The sequence below is a fragment of the Podarcis bocagei genome, assembly GCF_964188305.1.
Source record: "Podarcis bocagei genome assembly, chromosome: 4".
In the NCBI taxonomy this organism is placed as follows: domain Eukaryota; kingdom Metazoa; phylum Chordata; class Lepidosauria; order Squamata; family Lacertidae; genus Podarcis; species Podarcis bocagei.
The window spans coordinates 87,343,187-87,360,022 of NC_138128.1; the positions used below are offsets into that span (position 1 = coordinate 87,343,187).

Genomic DNA, 16,836 nt, shown 5'->3' on the forward strand with positions numbered 1-16,836 from the left:
TCTCATTTTTCTCTTATACTCTGGCTTCCTATTTGAATTGTTTTATTATCCAGCACTATGTTCTTTTCTCTTGCAATTGTTTTTGAATATTTTATGGGTTTTATGCTATTAACTTTATGATTATTAACAGCTTTGATTTTTTTCAAAGATAAAGCAGAATAAAATTCTATTAGATACATTTCCTTCAAGATTTGCTCTAGGCAAAATTCAGTAGAAACTACTTTTTTAGTCCCCCCCCCTATTTCTATTGCAGAACCAACCATGTTCAGGGATTTATGAAAATTAACAAGTCAAGAAAGTGATCTGATAAAAGCACTTAACGCCAACATGCCTGTAAGCAACCCAAAACATGCCAGTTAATGAATAAGCTTCTCATCTATACATAGGAGAAAAGCTAATCCTTTGGTATATTGATATATTAACTAAGTTATATTAACTAAGGGACAACGCAAAATAAACATGAATAAACTGCTTTTCAGCAGTTAAGGCTATTGTCTCAGCATGCTCTCAAGAAAGCTTTCCAAACAAGGCTACTAGTCACAATGGGAACGCTCTGCTCTGCCTCCATGGTCAGAGGTGTGCAGCTTCTAAGTGCTTCTGACAAGCAGACCAGCAGTAGATGTGTAGGGGATATGCAAAATCACAGATTTGTTGTTCTTGTTTTGTCGTTTAGTCGTGTCCGACTCTTCGTGACCCCGTGGACCAGAGCACGTCAGGCACTCCTGTCTTCCACTGCCCCCCCCGCACTTTGGTCAAACTCATGCTGGTAGCTTCGAGAACACTATCCAACCATCTTGTCCTCTGTCGTCCCCTTCTCCTTGTGCCCTCAATCTTTCCCAACATCAGGGTCTTTTCCAGGGAGTCTTCTCTTCTCATGAGGTGGCCAAAGTATTGGAGCCCCAGCTTCAGGATCCGTCCTTCCAGTGAGCACTCAGGGCTGATTTCCTTAAGAATGGATAGGTTTGATCTTCTTGCAGTCCATGGGACTCTCAAGAGTCTCCTCCAGCACCAGAATTCAAAAGCATCAATTCTTTGGCGATCAGCCTTCTTTATGGTCCAGCTCTCACTTCCATACATCACTCCTGGGAAAACCATGGCTTTAACTATATGGGCCTTTGTTGGCAAGGTGATGTCTCTGCTTTTTAAGATGCTGTTTAGGTTGTCATTGCTTTTCTCCCCAGAAGTAGGCGTCTTTTCGTGACTGCTGTCACCATCTGCAGTGATCATGGAGCCCAAGAAAGTATCACCATATTTTTTTTCTCACTAGGAAGAGAGTACTTCTAATAGAGTACTTCTGAGTAAAACATAACCAAGTCTGAAAGTTGTGTTTTATTCTGTAAAGACAGCACACTTTGGGGGGTGAATGTAATAATGTGGACATGAGGAAAGTGCTCATTCTCCTCTATCCAGCTTCTCCTGCTGCTCTGGGAGGGGCCCCTCCCAAGTTGCAGGTAGCGGTGGTCAGCATTATTTCCTCTTCTTTCTTAGCAATAGTGATTAAGTACCCTTAGCAACAGGGACGCGGGTGGCGCTGTGGTATAAACCACAGAGCCTAGGGCTTGCCGATCGGAAGGTCGGCAGTTCGAATCCCTGTGATGGGGTGATCTCCCGTTGCTCGGTCCCTGCTCCTGCCAACCTAGCAGTTTGAAAGCACACAGTGCATGTAGATAAATAGGTACTGCTCCAGCGGGAAGGTAAACGGCATTTCTGTGTGCTGCTCTGCGGTGCTCCTTCCCAGCTCCTCCTGTCGCCACGTGGCAGACAAAACCAGCCGAAGTATCTCACTTCTCGTGTTGTCTAAATTTGGCTCATGTTGTTCATTTAATATAAAATGTTTATATTAAAATTAAGTGTTAAATGAGCCCCCGCCCCACCCCCGTCTCTCTATATGATTGCCATCAGGTATATGGACTAAATGTTTGAGTTTAGGCTATGCTGCAATTGTCGGGTGTGGGGTGGGGAAATTACATAGGGAAAGAAGCAATGACTATTAATGTAACAGGAAGAAGTCAGAGCAGCCCAGAAAAAGCAGGACAGAAGAGAACTGAATAAAGCATTGGGTGGACTCCATGCATATCTGGGTTTTCAAGGGGACAACAAACTCTAAAACTGTGTTTGGGCTTTGGGCACTTTGTATCTTACTGATTAAAAGACAAATAAGGCCACAACCAGTGTGGTGTAGTGGTTAAGAGCGGTAGTCTTGTAATCTGGGGAACCGGGTTCGAGTCTCCGCTCCTCCACATGCAGCTGCTGGGTGACCTTGGGCCAGTCACACTTCTCTGAAGTTTCTCAGCCCCACTCACCTCACAGAGTGTTTGTTGTGGGGGAGGAAGGGAAAGGAGAATGTTAGCCGCTTTGAGACTCCTTAAAGGGAGTGAAAGGCGGGATATCAAATCCAAAAATCCATCCAAATCCAAACCTATATTTAAACATCAATATATTCTGACCAAGACAATTTTTCACAATCCAATAATAGCATGGTTTGTGTTTTTACCGCAAACAATAGACCCCCAAGACAGAACAAGTGCTGCTGGTTCAAGACAAGTAACCAGCAATTATTGTGTTGACTCCCTGTGACTTTGATCTCTAGGTCATGGCCTGTGCTTTCTGGAGATCTTCAAAGCAGAGACTGCAGCTGAGGTTATTTCCCATTTATGCTGCTTTGCTAGTCACGTTACTTTTTCTCAATACTGGAATGTTTCTCTACTGGCATATCACCTCACACTATGTTTTGATTATGAATAAAGTTTTAAGACCAAAAAAAGCAGGCAGTCGTTTCTACACAATGATACTTGGTAGGAAACGATAACTGATTATTCATAATTAATAGTAATAACTCATGTGCATTATTAATCACGCAAAAAATAAATTAATTGAATCTGATATATTTATTAATTTCACAAAAATCCAGAGCTGTTATGTTGCTGTCTTTTCAAATGCATATTTAATTTCTAACAGAGGCATCATATTTTACTCCGTGAACCACTTTCCATTTGTAATGTGCCTCTTAGACTGCAAGCCGTTAATTTATATTGCAAATTGCCTTGAGTACAATGGGAGAAAGTTTGAAAAATAATGTTATTTATATTTATATACACACACAAACACACAATACAGTATGATCCATTCTTGTTTGACATTTTTGTTTTGTTCCTAGATTTCATTCAAAATTATTTAAGTCTGAGATATGTTTTTTTTTTTTAATGTGCGCAATGAGATTTAGACAACCATTTATTCTCTGCTTTTTCACTATATATAATGCATATTTTGCAGGGACAGGAAAGAACTAAAAAAGTACAGGAATGGCTAGGATATAATTTTACTGGGGTATTGGTGTATTTAGCATGAAAACATTTTGGATTTCTCTTTCTGCCACCTTGGGGCAAAACACTAAAAAGCCCTTTAAGTTTGTGTAAAGTGTTGTAAAGTTTGCTTGCTAATGCCATGTGGCTCAGATAGCTGCTAGAAACAAAGATTCATTTGTGAAGAGAAAAGTGATTATTGCTGCTCAGTTAACACTCAGGTTGCTTCCATGCTGAGGGACTTCAGGACTGCCGTGGCACTGCTTTTTGCTTTTTTTTTGCAAGTGGCTGAATGTGGAATTAAAACTGTGGTTCCGGACTGCATCTATCTATCTATCTATCTATCTATCTATCTATCTATCTATCTATCTATCTATCTATCATCTATCTATCTATCATCTATCTATCATCTATCTATCTATCATCTATCTATCTATCTATCATCTATCTATCTATCTATCTATCTATCTATCTATCTATCTATCTATCTATCATCTATCTATCATCTATCTATCTATCATCTATCTATCATCTATCTATCATCTATCTATCTATCTATCTATCTATCTATCTATCTATCTATCTACATCTCCACAACCAAGGTCTTTCCAAAACCTTTACTCAAAGGAAATAAGTCCTGTTTTCTTTTCAGCAAGCATCACTATTACAGATGAATAGCCTCTTAATTCCACCTTAATAATTCACTCCCTATCTTTTTTTTACTGTGAAATAAATATATTATTGTGTTTACGCAGCTTGCTTAGGAATATATGAAGGCGAGTGGATTAAACATTAGCCTGTGTACACTTTAGCATGGGCCAAAATGTAGTCCAGTTTAAAGCAGTGAAATATGGGAGCTTCGCAATCTGGCAGCTGTGCTTATAGAAGCAATGATTGTAGAAATAATACCTTAATGCCAATAGTTGACACCAGATCTTACAGGTTTCACAGGTTTGGGTGGGAAGGAGGGGGCTTGCCTTTCTGTCCCTATTTCTCCAGGGGCGCTTGGAAAGGACAGATAAGAGCTTTTGAGATAAGCGTGTGAAAAGGTAGGTTCAATGAATTGCCCCTTAGTCACATATTATAGAACCTGTTTTCATTAGTTTCATCTTTGGTCTTTAAATCTTGTTATTTTTATGGCAGGTGCAATATATATCTTATGGGGAAACTAATACTGCACCTGCAATAATGAAGAACATTCAATGCTAGTTGTACAGGAGAAAAGAAAGTGATAAGCGAGATTCACTTCAGTTCCACTGCAGTAATATAATGCAAATCAGAATAATATTCACTTTAAAACCTATTTTAATTAACCTTTTCAAAGTAAGATTCTCCTCCTGGTTTTGGCATGATGGTTTGCCTTAAGATGAGCTAAAACTATCTTGACCCTTAAAAAAAAAAAATCAACATTTTGCATGGAAATGCAACAACAGCCATGATTGTTTTGATGTATAGCTGTGTGACATATTATAAATATTACATCACATAACCACAGAGAATGTCACTCAACAAGACTTTTTCCCCCCAGACAGCATTAAATGAACCATGGATTCTTGCCTCTGAATAGCTCCTTTAAGGAACTACTTTTGCTTAAATGATTAATAGGAGGCATATTGTCAGAAAAATGTACTTAAAGTGAAAAACAGTAAACTGTAGCGATATCATTCATTTTTAAGCAATTCTGTGGTGAAAATGTCTCATAAATTTACATGGCAACACCACTATTAGGCTCTTTGTACGCAGGACAGCCAATGTGCCTTCCAGTTTGGGGTTAAGGCGGTGGGGAAATATTTTATTCAAACTAGGCCACTTAGCAAAAGCCAAGATGGCACATTTATGTACAATTCAGAAGTTGGCATGTTAGAAGTATCTAAAGACAGTTCGGAATCTATTTTCGAAAGAGACTGAAGCACTCAACTTGAAATAGCCACTACAGATCAGGTTGGGAGGCCTGTCCAGATTACTGCAGCGCTGCTAAAAACCACAGCAAACCATCTCATGGACTCCATGTCATGTCTCTTCTGGATAAGCCTCCTTTCAGGTTTCTAACACGTTTTTATGCTGAAAGCATGAACATACAGTTCTAAGTTTATGAACTGTACAGTCAATGTTTGCTCACACTTCATTTCATAATGCTTGTCTGATAGGCTGGAAATAGGTAGGTAGGTTTAACTTGAGAGCAACATGGTTATGTGGAATGCTTATGTAGAAAATGGCATGCAGTTTGCTTGAATTTTGCCATCCTATCTAAAATACAAGGCTCATGACTCAGTGACTGCATCAATAAAGCACTACCTTCGCATCTTACATCACCTGTTGCAAGAAATACATGTTAACACTGAATGCATGTCTGTCTTTGAAATGAAGTTCTGAGAGCCCCCGACGTCTGGGGTCACTTTCTGGGGTCCTGCAGTTATAGTGTTGTGTATTTCCTTGACAACGACAGCCAATTATGTGGAGTGGGGAACACATAATTTCATGATCTGGTTAAGTTGCTGTAGATGTTACCAGATCAAAACCAAACAGCTGATTGCTGATACTTGGGTGGCCCCCATGTGATGACCTATATAGAAATGTATGGGCTTGCTGGTGGGCTTGTAACACAATAGGAATTACAAGAACTCACCAATTATAGGAACACGCAATTCCACACCAGGTCTATATACACAGCTGCTGCAATTTGCTGGGTATATGTGCATAGGTCCTATATGAGGCCAAATATTCATATCACTGAATCTTTTTCAGTAACATCTGTGACAGAGAACTTTCCAGTGGATTGTACAGGTCTGGCTCAGATCTGCCTAGGTCTCATTCGGCCATCATTAATAGCTCGTGTTTTCCTGGGTCTCAGTGTGGTGACCTGAGATTTCAGAGGCTTAAGCTTCCTTAGCAATGCCTCCATGGAAAGGACTAAATTATGAGGGTGAGGTGTGAGAAATAAGGGGTATGTGGGGTTTTTTATGCTTGGCTTCAGAGGTTTTGCCATTCAGTCCCCCCACCTAGGTCCTTCATACTCTATCCCTGTAGTTCCTCTATCGTGACACACCAGGTGGCATCTTCTGCTCCCACTAGGCACAAGGCTCTGTCCATATCCCACCAGGTTTTACTCCATGGCTCCCATGCTCTGGGCTTCAGGAGACCTGGTGACCCAAAATCGCTCCCACAAACTTCAACTGGCCACCTCACCTTGCCTCATAAAAGGGCCTCTGTAGTGAATAGATCAGGGGTCAGCAAACTTTTTCAGTTCCTATGCCCCACAAATAACCCAGAGGAACATTTTAAATAAAAGGACACATTCTACTCATGTAAAAACACACTGATTCCTGGACCGTCCACGGACCGGATTTGGAAGGCGATTGGGCCGGATCCGGCCTCCAGGCCTTAGTTTGCCTACCCACTGAATAGAGGCAGGGAGAGGATGATTCCGTAACCTTTTCACACATTGCCCTTAGATTACATTAAATCCTATACAGCTCTTAGTTTTTACTTCAGCAGCCATTTAAAGTTGGTTGAAGGTTGTAATCAACTAACGTTTACTCAGAGTAGACCAAACAAAGGACAGCAGGCGCATAACTTACATGGGGGTTACATTCCATGGATTGCGCCTAAAGCCAAAATTGTGCGTAAACAAAACCCATCGGGTTCAATGGTGGGTGGGACTACCGCTGTCATTTTCCCTGAAACTCCACCCTCTTTTCATTTTTTATTTTGCCATGCATGTACTGTAAAGCTGAATGTGCACAAGTTGTAGGCTTACTGTAAATGACTGTGACAACCTTGATCCATTAATTTCAGTGGGTCTACTACTCGGAGCAGAGGCTAGCTGAATACAATACTAAATATTTTGCACTTGAAAGTAATGCGTGTATAATCCAAGATACTAACCTGTACCTCTGATAGTCTCCCTCATCCTTGTCTTTGCAGACCAGTTCATTTGGACATGCTGTATTCCCAAGCAAGCTCAGGTACTCCAAGGAAGGCACTACTTCAACCAGATGATCCAGCAGGCTTTCCAGGTCTGTTATGTACTCAAGGTTATGGGTTAAGGATTCAATAACAAAAGGAAGACTGTTAAATAACTCCATTTACACACCCACCCACCCCATATTATATGCGGGAAAATGTAACTTTAATTGTTGCTAGCAGAAAGGGGACTACATCCAAGTCATTTTTTGGCATAAAATGAAAGGTCTTGCGTCCCCCCTCCTTCATTATTTTTTCCTCCTCTTTTCTTCTTTTCTAGATGACTCTCTGCAACACATTAAAAACTTTGACAAAATGATGGATGTCGGATGGGGAAATGGTTAGTGATTGCTAAAGCCATGAAACTTTTCCAACATGGCAACAAGCAGCAGTTACTTTCACAGTACATTCATCACTAAATGTATTACAGTCCCTAGGAAAAATGAGATTTAAAATGGAGTTAAATGACAGCAGCCCAAATGCACCAGAAAGAATAAAAGTGCTTTTGGTGGCACTGCGGCATTAATTGGTACATAGGCATAAATGCTTGATCAAATGTTACCAGGAACGTGTTGCTATTCCTGCTCCACACACAACAGAATGGAAGGAAACAGTAAAACCTGCCATTAAAGTGGTAGAGTGACCACATGAAATCTTAGATATCTTACATTGAAGTTGATTTAATGCATCCACTACAAACATACACACAACTCCGAAAACAGGCTATAAAGGATTTGTAGTCCAGTTCTAGGTTGCTCAAGAAAGAAAGAAAGAAAGAAAGAAAGAAAGAAAGAAAGAAAGAAAGAAAGAAAGAAAAAGTACCACAAGTATTTCTGCAACCAGAGCTGGACTTTTCCAGAGTTGGGGCTTTTGTGTCAAAATGTACATATCTGACAAGAGTGTCTAGTGCACAGTTTCCAAAGGCTTGAGAACCTTCCTAAATCTGGCACTGTGTTATGTGCGCTAACTTAAAGACTTCAAAGCCCCCCCCCCCGACCCTTTAAGAAGAAACATTAACCCAGGTTCTTTGGCACTCCTTGTTCAGTTCCTTAAGAGCCCTGCTTTGCATCTAGGATTTGGAAGGCAAGTGAAAACAGGGAAATCTTGGTTCCCACAGATCCACCATAGAAATCAAAGATGAGGCATGGAAGATAGGTATGGGGAAAGGATGCCAAATTGGTTGTGCAGGCTGAAAGCCATTTCCACCCAAACATTGCCACACTGCTGGTGCACATGACATGAATAGCACTAGTAACATGTCAGGTTAAAAAAAACCAACTGGCATAAAACTAGCCTGAGAAATCCCAGAATGAAGGCTCACAAATGGGGATCAGCATCATGAGGAGGCAAGGTGTGCTAATACCTCATACCAATTGGCAAAAGGTGAAGGGCACATTCAAGCCGCTCTGCTTCTTACTCTTTGTTTCTCTGCCCTTTGTTCTAATTGATTTAGTGCCGCAAATTCTCATTTTCTCTGTTTTCTCTTTTAAACCGATTCTTGTTAGTTTATGGCGATCCTGCATTAGCTATATTTTACTACTTTATTATAATTTTGCTTGTTTTAATGCCTGTAAGCCGCCCAAAGAACTTCAGCTAAAGGGCAGCCTATAAATTGCATGTATCAATAAATAAACAATGGAACAAATTACTGGTTTAAACGAACAATTCACTCTTTTACTCTTCCATGCCTGGAGTTGCGTGCAACAATTATTATGTGGCTATCTTAAATGCTCGGTTCTTTTATGTTGCTTGTCCCCAGCATTGATTTATGTTTTCCTGTTATCTTTGTTATCTCTTGCAGATGGAATGTACCCCATTTCTTCACCTCAATAACTGAAGGGCAAGGGTATCACCACAGGATAGAAACAGAACTTTTGCCCTTTAAGACCTTCCCTTCGCTACATGCACTCCAATTTGCATCTTATTTGCAGCAGCCAACAAGCAAATGGGAGACTTATCATATACAGCATAATGCTTGTGGTAGGATTCCACCCCCACACTCATTTTTCAGATACTGGGCAAAACAACACATGGAGCAGGATGAACGAAGCATATGAACAGCTCAGTTTTTCCATTTTAGTTCAGCCACAGTGCTCCAGATTTAGTCAGAACAGCATTAGACTTAATCTTTCCCCCCCATGGCCCATTGTTCTGTCAACAATTGCCCTTCCCAGGATAGTTGTTCAGTCCACTAAGAGGGGAAAAGTTGCTGGCCCATATCTTTTCAACCACAGGGAGAAAAGCAGAGGGGGGAGGATGATTTTTAGTGGGCAAACAGTCCATGGAGAAAGGGTTAAGTCACCTCTTCCCTCTGCTGCTTCTCAATTCATACCGCGGTGGACTTGTAATCTGGTGAACCGGGTTCAATTCCCCACTCCTCCACATGCAGCTGCTGGGTGACCTTGGGCTAGTCACACTTCTCTGAAGTCCCTCAGCCTCACTCACCTCACAGAGTGTTTGTTGTGGGGGAGGAAGGGAAAGGAGATTGTTAGCAGCTTTGAGACTCCTTAGGGTAGTGATAAAGTGGGATATCAAATCCAAACTCTTCTAATACAAGAGCAAATTGGTGCTTAGAGGGTGTGAAGAGAGACTAAGGGGAGAAAGAGGGAGCCGGTCGCAAGAGTGGTGTTGATGTTGAAGACATTAAAACCAAACAACAACAAAAACATTAAAGCACAGCTATACAGATAAAACATTGGTCCCACCAAAATAAGAGAGGCCACAAGGCCACCATTCAAATTAAAAAAGGTAAAGGTAAAGGACCCCTGACAGTTAAGTCCAGTCGTGAACGACTCTGGGGTTGCGGTGCTCATCTTGCTTTACTGGCTGAAGGAGCCGGCGTTTGTCCAAAGTCAGTTTTTCTGGGTCATGTCGCCAGCATGGCTAAGCTGCTTCTGGTGAAACCAGAGCAGTGCATGGAAACACCGTTTACCTTCCCGCCAGAGCGGTACCTATTTATCTACTTGCACTTTGATGTGCTTTCGAACCGCTAGGTTGGCAGGAGCTGGGACTGAACAATGGGAGCTCACCCCTTCATGGGGATTCGAACCACTGACCTTCTGATCGGGAAGCCCAAGAGGCTCCCCCCCCAGGGGGGGATAGCATTCCACAAGGCCGATTCTTATGTTGCTACCCTCCAAAACTCCTGCATGAAATAGGGCCTCAGGTTATGGTCACATGGTCCAGGTTAGTGCTTGTAGGTAGAGGCAGTCCTTGAGGTCCTGAGCCACATAAAGCTTTATAGGTCATAACCAGCCCTTTGAATTGAGCCCAAAAACTAAGTACTTTGCCCACAATTAACCACCTTTAACCATCTAACCCACAGTTTATTTCTTCTGAGGCACTCACCATACTAGAAATAGGGTGTGCCAAGTCTCTTAGCTGCTGTTTCTGGTCTGCTTATCTCTGAATTATGAATGCATTATCCCAGGATCACTTGTGCCACCACAGAGGATTGTGGGGAACATTCCTCTAAACACTTGCTACCAGCCACATAGCAAGCAATGTGGAAACCTCAAGTGTCATTTTGCATATGGCATAGAAAGATGGTGCTCAAAATATGAGGCCCTGTTTGGGTACACATTTTCCCTATCCTGGACCCCATGTGTGTACTGTAGTGGCGTAAAATATTGCCATAGCCATTAATTTGCTATTCCTCATATCATCTTTAATACTGGAATACAGTGGTACCTCTAGATACGAACGGGATCCGTTCCGGAGCCCCGTTCACATCTAGAGGTAAATGTAACTAGCGATGACATGTCTGTGCGCAAGCGCGTTGCTTTTTGCCGCTTCTGCGCATGCGCGTGATGTCATTTTGAGTGTCTGCGCATGCGCAAACGGCGAAGCCCGGAAGTAACGCGCTCCGTTACTTCCGGGTTGCTGAGGAGCGCAACTCGAACGCGCTCAACTTGAAGCATATTTAACCTGAGGTATGACTGTAGCAGTATCTTACGGGGTGTTCCACATATATGTGAGTGTTTTGAACACTCTGCAGCTCTAAATAATTACTTTGTGTTCTACTTATTATTATGAGTATGTTGACAAATCAGCACCACCAGAGCAGCTTCACCAACTTGGCACTCTCCACATGCTTTGCCCAGCAACTCCCATTAGTCCCAGCCAACACAGAGGCTGATGGGAGTTGTAGTCCAAAACATCTGGCAAGTAACAGGTTTGTGAAGGCTACATGAGAGTGTATGTGTAAAATACTTTAATTTACAGGAGCTTAACTGTCATTAAGACATTTGACTTGCCTAAGGATAGTCATTCTCTGCTTAAAAATTTGCCAATCAATCCTTACTAGCGACAGGCCACTCAAAGGCTTCCAAGTCCATTCTTTTAAAGCCTATAAAATGTCCAGGCTTCCTGGGTATGGTGGCTGATTACTTGGGCAAAGTATTAGACTTGGCTGAGAAGAGAGCTGCTAACACGGATCTTTGCCCCCCACCCTCTTTGCACCCCGGAGTTGGACAAAACACAGAGAAAGATCTTTTGAAAACAATGAAAATTAAGCTAAAACTGAACTGATATTTTAAGCTCAGTCTCAGCATGCAACATTGCATGGCTTCGCTGCTGCCTGTCCTGCAATGCAGACCACCAGCATTTCCAATAATACTGAGCAACAATGCTGTTCGTGCGATAAGGGAACAGCTGCCACTCTTAGGGTGTCTCAATGTTTTAAAAGAGCCCAGCACAGGAAGTAACAACCACACTGCTACACTCTGGCGATCCATGTTATTCACAAAACAGCAAAGGGTGGGAAACTATTCTTGACCCTTTCTAGCCTAATGGCTAACATGGCCCTATCGGCTCCCGTCAAGTGATTGCTGCTGCCAAATTAAACAAGATGTATATTTTCTTTAAGAAGCATTCTGTGTGCATGTGAAAAAAGCCAACCTAATGTTTTAATCTTGTTTCACTGCACACACTATTCCACTAGAGGTCAGCCTGCCACAGAACCCAAGCAGGCTGGGTTCTGTTAAGAAGCGCAAAACTGGCTGCTATTTCCACCTCTCAATCTATTGACAAAGATTCCTTCAGAGCCATAAACTTAGGGCTTGCACTAAAAAACGGAGCAACAGGAAGATATAGCGAGGCATTTCGTTTATGAATGACCTGTAATAAATTACTTTGAAGTATTCTGAGTGACAAGAGAAAGGGAGAGGATGCTTTGTCTGCAAACGAGCGACATTTTACATACTTTAATTTGGCTGACACATAAGGATTATTCGACATTTGGCAGGGCCTTTCTCCCCTTCCCTCCCCACCCTCTCTTTGGGAAGGATATTTGGTTCTTGTTCAGCATCAGGGTATGGAGGTGTGGTAACCTGGGCAACCGGAGGTCATTCCGGAGGAGATTGTTGTCCAAGATCAGCTCTTCCAAGCCGCTAAATGTCTCCAGTCCTTCCAGTGACCTGCAACGACAAAGGCAACAGGAAAAATGATACTCCAGTAAATCAGGGAGGCCATTATGAGCTGAAATAAATATTTTAACCTTCCCTTTCAAGGAGCGGGTAGAGTTTTGGTTTAGTCCTGTCAGGAGACTGAATGACAAGAATTAGTGGCAAGGGGAGTGTCGGTACAGCAACACATCCTTCTTCGCAGGCTGGCAGAATGAAGGATGGGGGTCACTTAGTGAGTAGCCAGGATCCAAAACAAAAGGCTTCAGATATGAGGCCTGCAGGATGAATTTGTCAATGTCTTGTGCCTTCAGGCACCCAGCCTCGCCTGACCCTAACCTCCATTCCCAAGATAAATAACTCTGTCACAGTTCACCTTCATTCCCTGGACACAAATTTAAGTTGTCATCCATCATTTCTGCCATGAAATATCATACCCCACTAACAATAATAAATACAACTTCAAGAATTGTTCTCAGCAGCTACCCTATATATAAAACTGCAGGGGGGGGGATATGATGGGAAGTTTTTCCTTTTCCTTTCGTGATTTTTATTTTATTAACCACAGAATTTTCTCTGTCTAGAGTTTTTCGTTGTGGTGGTTGTTTTTTCAAGCACAAAAGATAAAATGCTGGAGTGCCCTGTATCACCCAGATACAGCAAAAATTATTATTTTTTTACAATGATGGCCCGCACCCCCCTCCTGCCCCCCCCCCGGCAATGCCTGCCCACAAAACACACAGACATGCACAAAACACTGAGATTTAAAAGTAACAAGCAAAATCTTTTCAGCATGGAAGCACAGCTCTTCGGGTTGTAAACACATAGACATTTGTAGAAATTTGGCAGCCAATTAGGAAAGCTAGGAGGAAGGAATTAAAAAGTCTGGCTTTGTCACTTTGCTGGGCCACTGTTTCAGTTTTAACTCTTAATTTCGTAGCTTTGCAAGTTCTTACAGAAATGGGTGGGGGAATCTTCACATTAATCACCTAAGATGGGCATGGTATATGGAGCATACACAAAGACACACACATTCACAGCTCATTCACCTACCAGACACCTAGAGATATGCTGAGGTTGCATGACTTGACAGCTGAGCTAGTATGCCTACCAGTGGTGAGGATCATCACTTTATCTCCTCACTATTTTATAAAATGTGATGAATAAGGGAGATGCAAGTCTACACTATTTATTCACTGTCCAATGACATTTATACTAAAGGGAATTATTCCCTCCCTCTTTAACACCCTTCTTCAAGGTCTGCATGAGATATGCTCTATTGAAGGCATAGAACAGGCATGCTGTGGGGGGAAATAACAAATATTTATCCACCCAATTCAAAAATTTAAACCTGGCAGGGGTAGGTTAGATGAAATTGTCTTATCTGAAACTTATAGCCCCGTAATAAAAGAATGGAATGAAAAGTCCTTTGTAGGAAAGAAAACATGTGACCTTCATGCTATGGTTCAAGGACACCACAGTGTTAACTATAAATAACCAGAGAAACTCCATGCTTCTCAGCAGTCCTCTACTCTAAGGTTACCAGATTTTTTTTCCAATGAATCCGGGGACAGTTTTCAACTTCAATGGATTTTGTATGGGGACTGATTTGTAAATTTGGGGACAGTCACCAGGAAACGGGGACATCTGGTAACCTTACTCTACTCTGGAGGTTCAAAACTGATGTGAATTACAAAGGGTGCTTTCAGATGCGAGTTTATTGTGGAATCGGAGCTATTCATGCACACGTTTTTATTTTATTTTTTGCACCACCCACATTGCGTCGTCACCATACTTCTGCCCCATTTACGTAACTCAGATTTCCCTTTAGCGTAGAAAAATCTAATAATAAAGAACAACCTGTTATATATCTGCAGGAACTGCTGGTACGGAAGCTCACTACTGCATTTGGGGGGTGGGGGTGTTTGTCACATGTGTGGTAGTATTTCATGGGCTGTTCCCTTTTGCCACAGACCCCCATCTCCATTTGCTCCTCACTTGAGCACAGCCTGGCCATTGTTTCAGGTGGCCCAAACAATGCAAGTGCACCTGTTTCCACTGATTGCTGCATGCAGTAGGCACATTCCAAATACATTTATCAGCCTTTTATTTATTTTTTAATACAGAGCTCATCTGCTGAGTGAGAAAGGAGCTGTAGTGGCCCTCACAGAGCCCATACCAGCCTGCTCGAAAAACTGAAAAAGGTTGCAAGAGGGCGCAACGTGCTTGGACGAAAAGGGAGTTGGGTGCTATACAGTGGTACCTCGGGTTAAGAACTTAATTCATTCTGGAGGTCTGTTCTTAACCTGAAACTGTTCTTAACCTGAAGCACCACTTTAGCTAATGGGGCCTCCTGCTGTCACTGCGCCGCCACTGCAAGATTTCTGTTCTTATCCTGAAGCAAAGTTCTTAACCTGAGGTAATATTTCTGGGTTAGCAGAGTCTGTAACCTGAAGCATATGTAACCTGAAGCGTATGTAACATGAGGTACCACTGTACTTTCTACTGGTTTTGCTGGAACATACATTAAGCTGCAATTTCTCGCGCCCCTGCCAATCCATTCTGAAAGGAAATAAAAAGCAATGGAAAGCACGTAACCGAATGCTGCCGTATCAGATTGTGGGGGAAATGAATCTGTTTGTGCTCCAGTGTCACTGCAGCCCCCTAAACAAAAACAAAAAACCCTTCCCCAAATGCTAAGTCCCTCAGAAATTTCCAAATGGTCCATGGGGCAGGAGAAACTGCTGCTCTAAATGATCCTGACCTCACGCTCTTCTGTAAGCCACACAGGAGAAGAAGCAATAAACAGATTGTGTGGTTATGATTGTTAACTTTAGGTTCGTAATAAAGCCTAACTGGCAGTGCCCATTTAAATGCTCTCTCCGTATAAATAGTTAGTAGTGGATTATGTCCAATCTTCAGTTTATTGCTTTAAAGAGAAAAAAAGTCTTTCCGCTTGCCAAAGGGAGTTCAAAAAAGGCCACCACCCTGTCAACACCACAGAGCCTTATGGGACGCTAATAGGCCCTTTGTGAGTATGCATTGCTGGGGCTCTGGTCTGTGTCAGCCTCGAAATGCACATTGTTCATGAGTTGTGTTATGCAAATATAATACCCTTATCATGAGAATCTGCAAATGGTTGGCAACTGGCAAGAAGAATAAAGCACACATCCAAAACTGCTGGAGGGGAGGCATAAAACAAAATGACATGCCATGAAGTGGGACAAAGGAGCGAGAGAGATAGAGAGTTGCCTATTGAGGTAGCCCCTTTCTTTCCAAAACAGAGGCTAGGGCACAATGCCCGCCTAAGCTTCAGGCAGGAACAGAGAAGATTGTGTGCAAAGCCCTCCTCCACACCTGGCTAGGGCTTGATCATTTTTGCCGTGTAATATCATTAGGCACTCTCACAGGGAATGTTTCGTTCCTTTTGTTTTAAGGAATCACACTACACAGAAGCGCCATACCTTTTATTAGGGCCAATGCAAAGCCAGAGAGTAGCAAGCAAACTTTGGAGTTTGCAAAGCCACAGCCTGCAGTTTCCTAACAGTCTCAAGATGGAACAGAGAAGGCACTATGCAGACTTAACTAGGTTCCACCTTCCCCGGCGCAAAGTGATCCCAGGATGCAGCAAGGCATACTGGAGTGAAGGAGCAATGGCTACCCTCCCCTTCAACAATATGTATACCAGCAGTTACTTGGATCTGTCGCTAGTTACACAAGGTCTTGTTTGTTTATTTTCCTTACCACATCATCAGCAGGGGCATTGTGTACACGGTGTCCAGCCCATATCCAACACAGCACTCTTTTTTTTTAGTGATCATTCATTCAGTTTCCAAGAAAGCCTTTGTGCACTGCCCACCTTCACCATTTAATCAGCTCCATTTTTCAGAGCACATGGCAGGGGTGGAGAGGCTACAAGTGAGAATAAGGAGTGTAATAATAACCCTGCTCCATTCTCACCTACCTTCATGCCTCTCTGATCCCAATCACCCTGCCCCGAATTGTCTGTTCAAGTATAAATATTTAGAGGTCTGAGCTGCTTAGGAAGCCACCTTATACTGAGCCAAACTAGTGGTCCATATAGCTCAGTATTGCCTATCCTCGTTGGTTGTGGTTCTCCAGAGTTTCGGGCATGGGATATTCCCAATCCTGTCTGGAAAAGCCAAGTA

General features: G+C 42.3%; 1 protein-coding gene across 1 annotated transcript in view; it reads right to left on the bottom strand.

Moving 5' to 3' along the window:
* The window catches only part of LRMDA (leucine rich melanocyte differentiation associated), a 775,035-nt gene that overhangs the window by 336,274 nt on the left and 421,925 nt on the right, over positions 1-16,836 (bottom strand). The window contains exons 3-4 of the mRNA XM_081191960.1: positions 12,549-12,682; positions 7,188-7,320 (exon numbers count right to left, since the gene is read on the bottom strand). Of these exons, the coding sequence (XP_081048086.1) occupies positions 7,188-7,320; positions 12,549-12,682 (267 nt within the window). The remainder of the gene's footprint in view (positions 1-7,187; positions 7,321-12,548; positions 12,683-16,836) is intronic.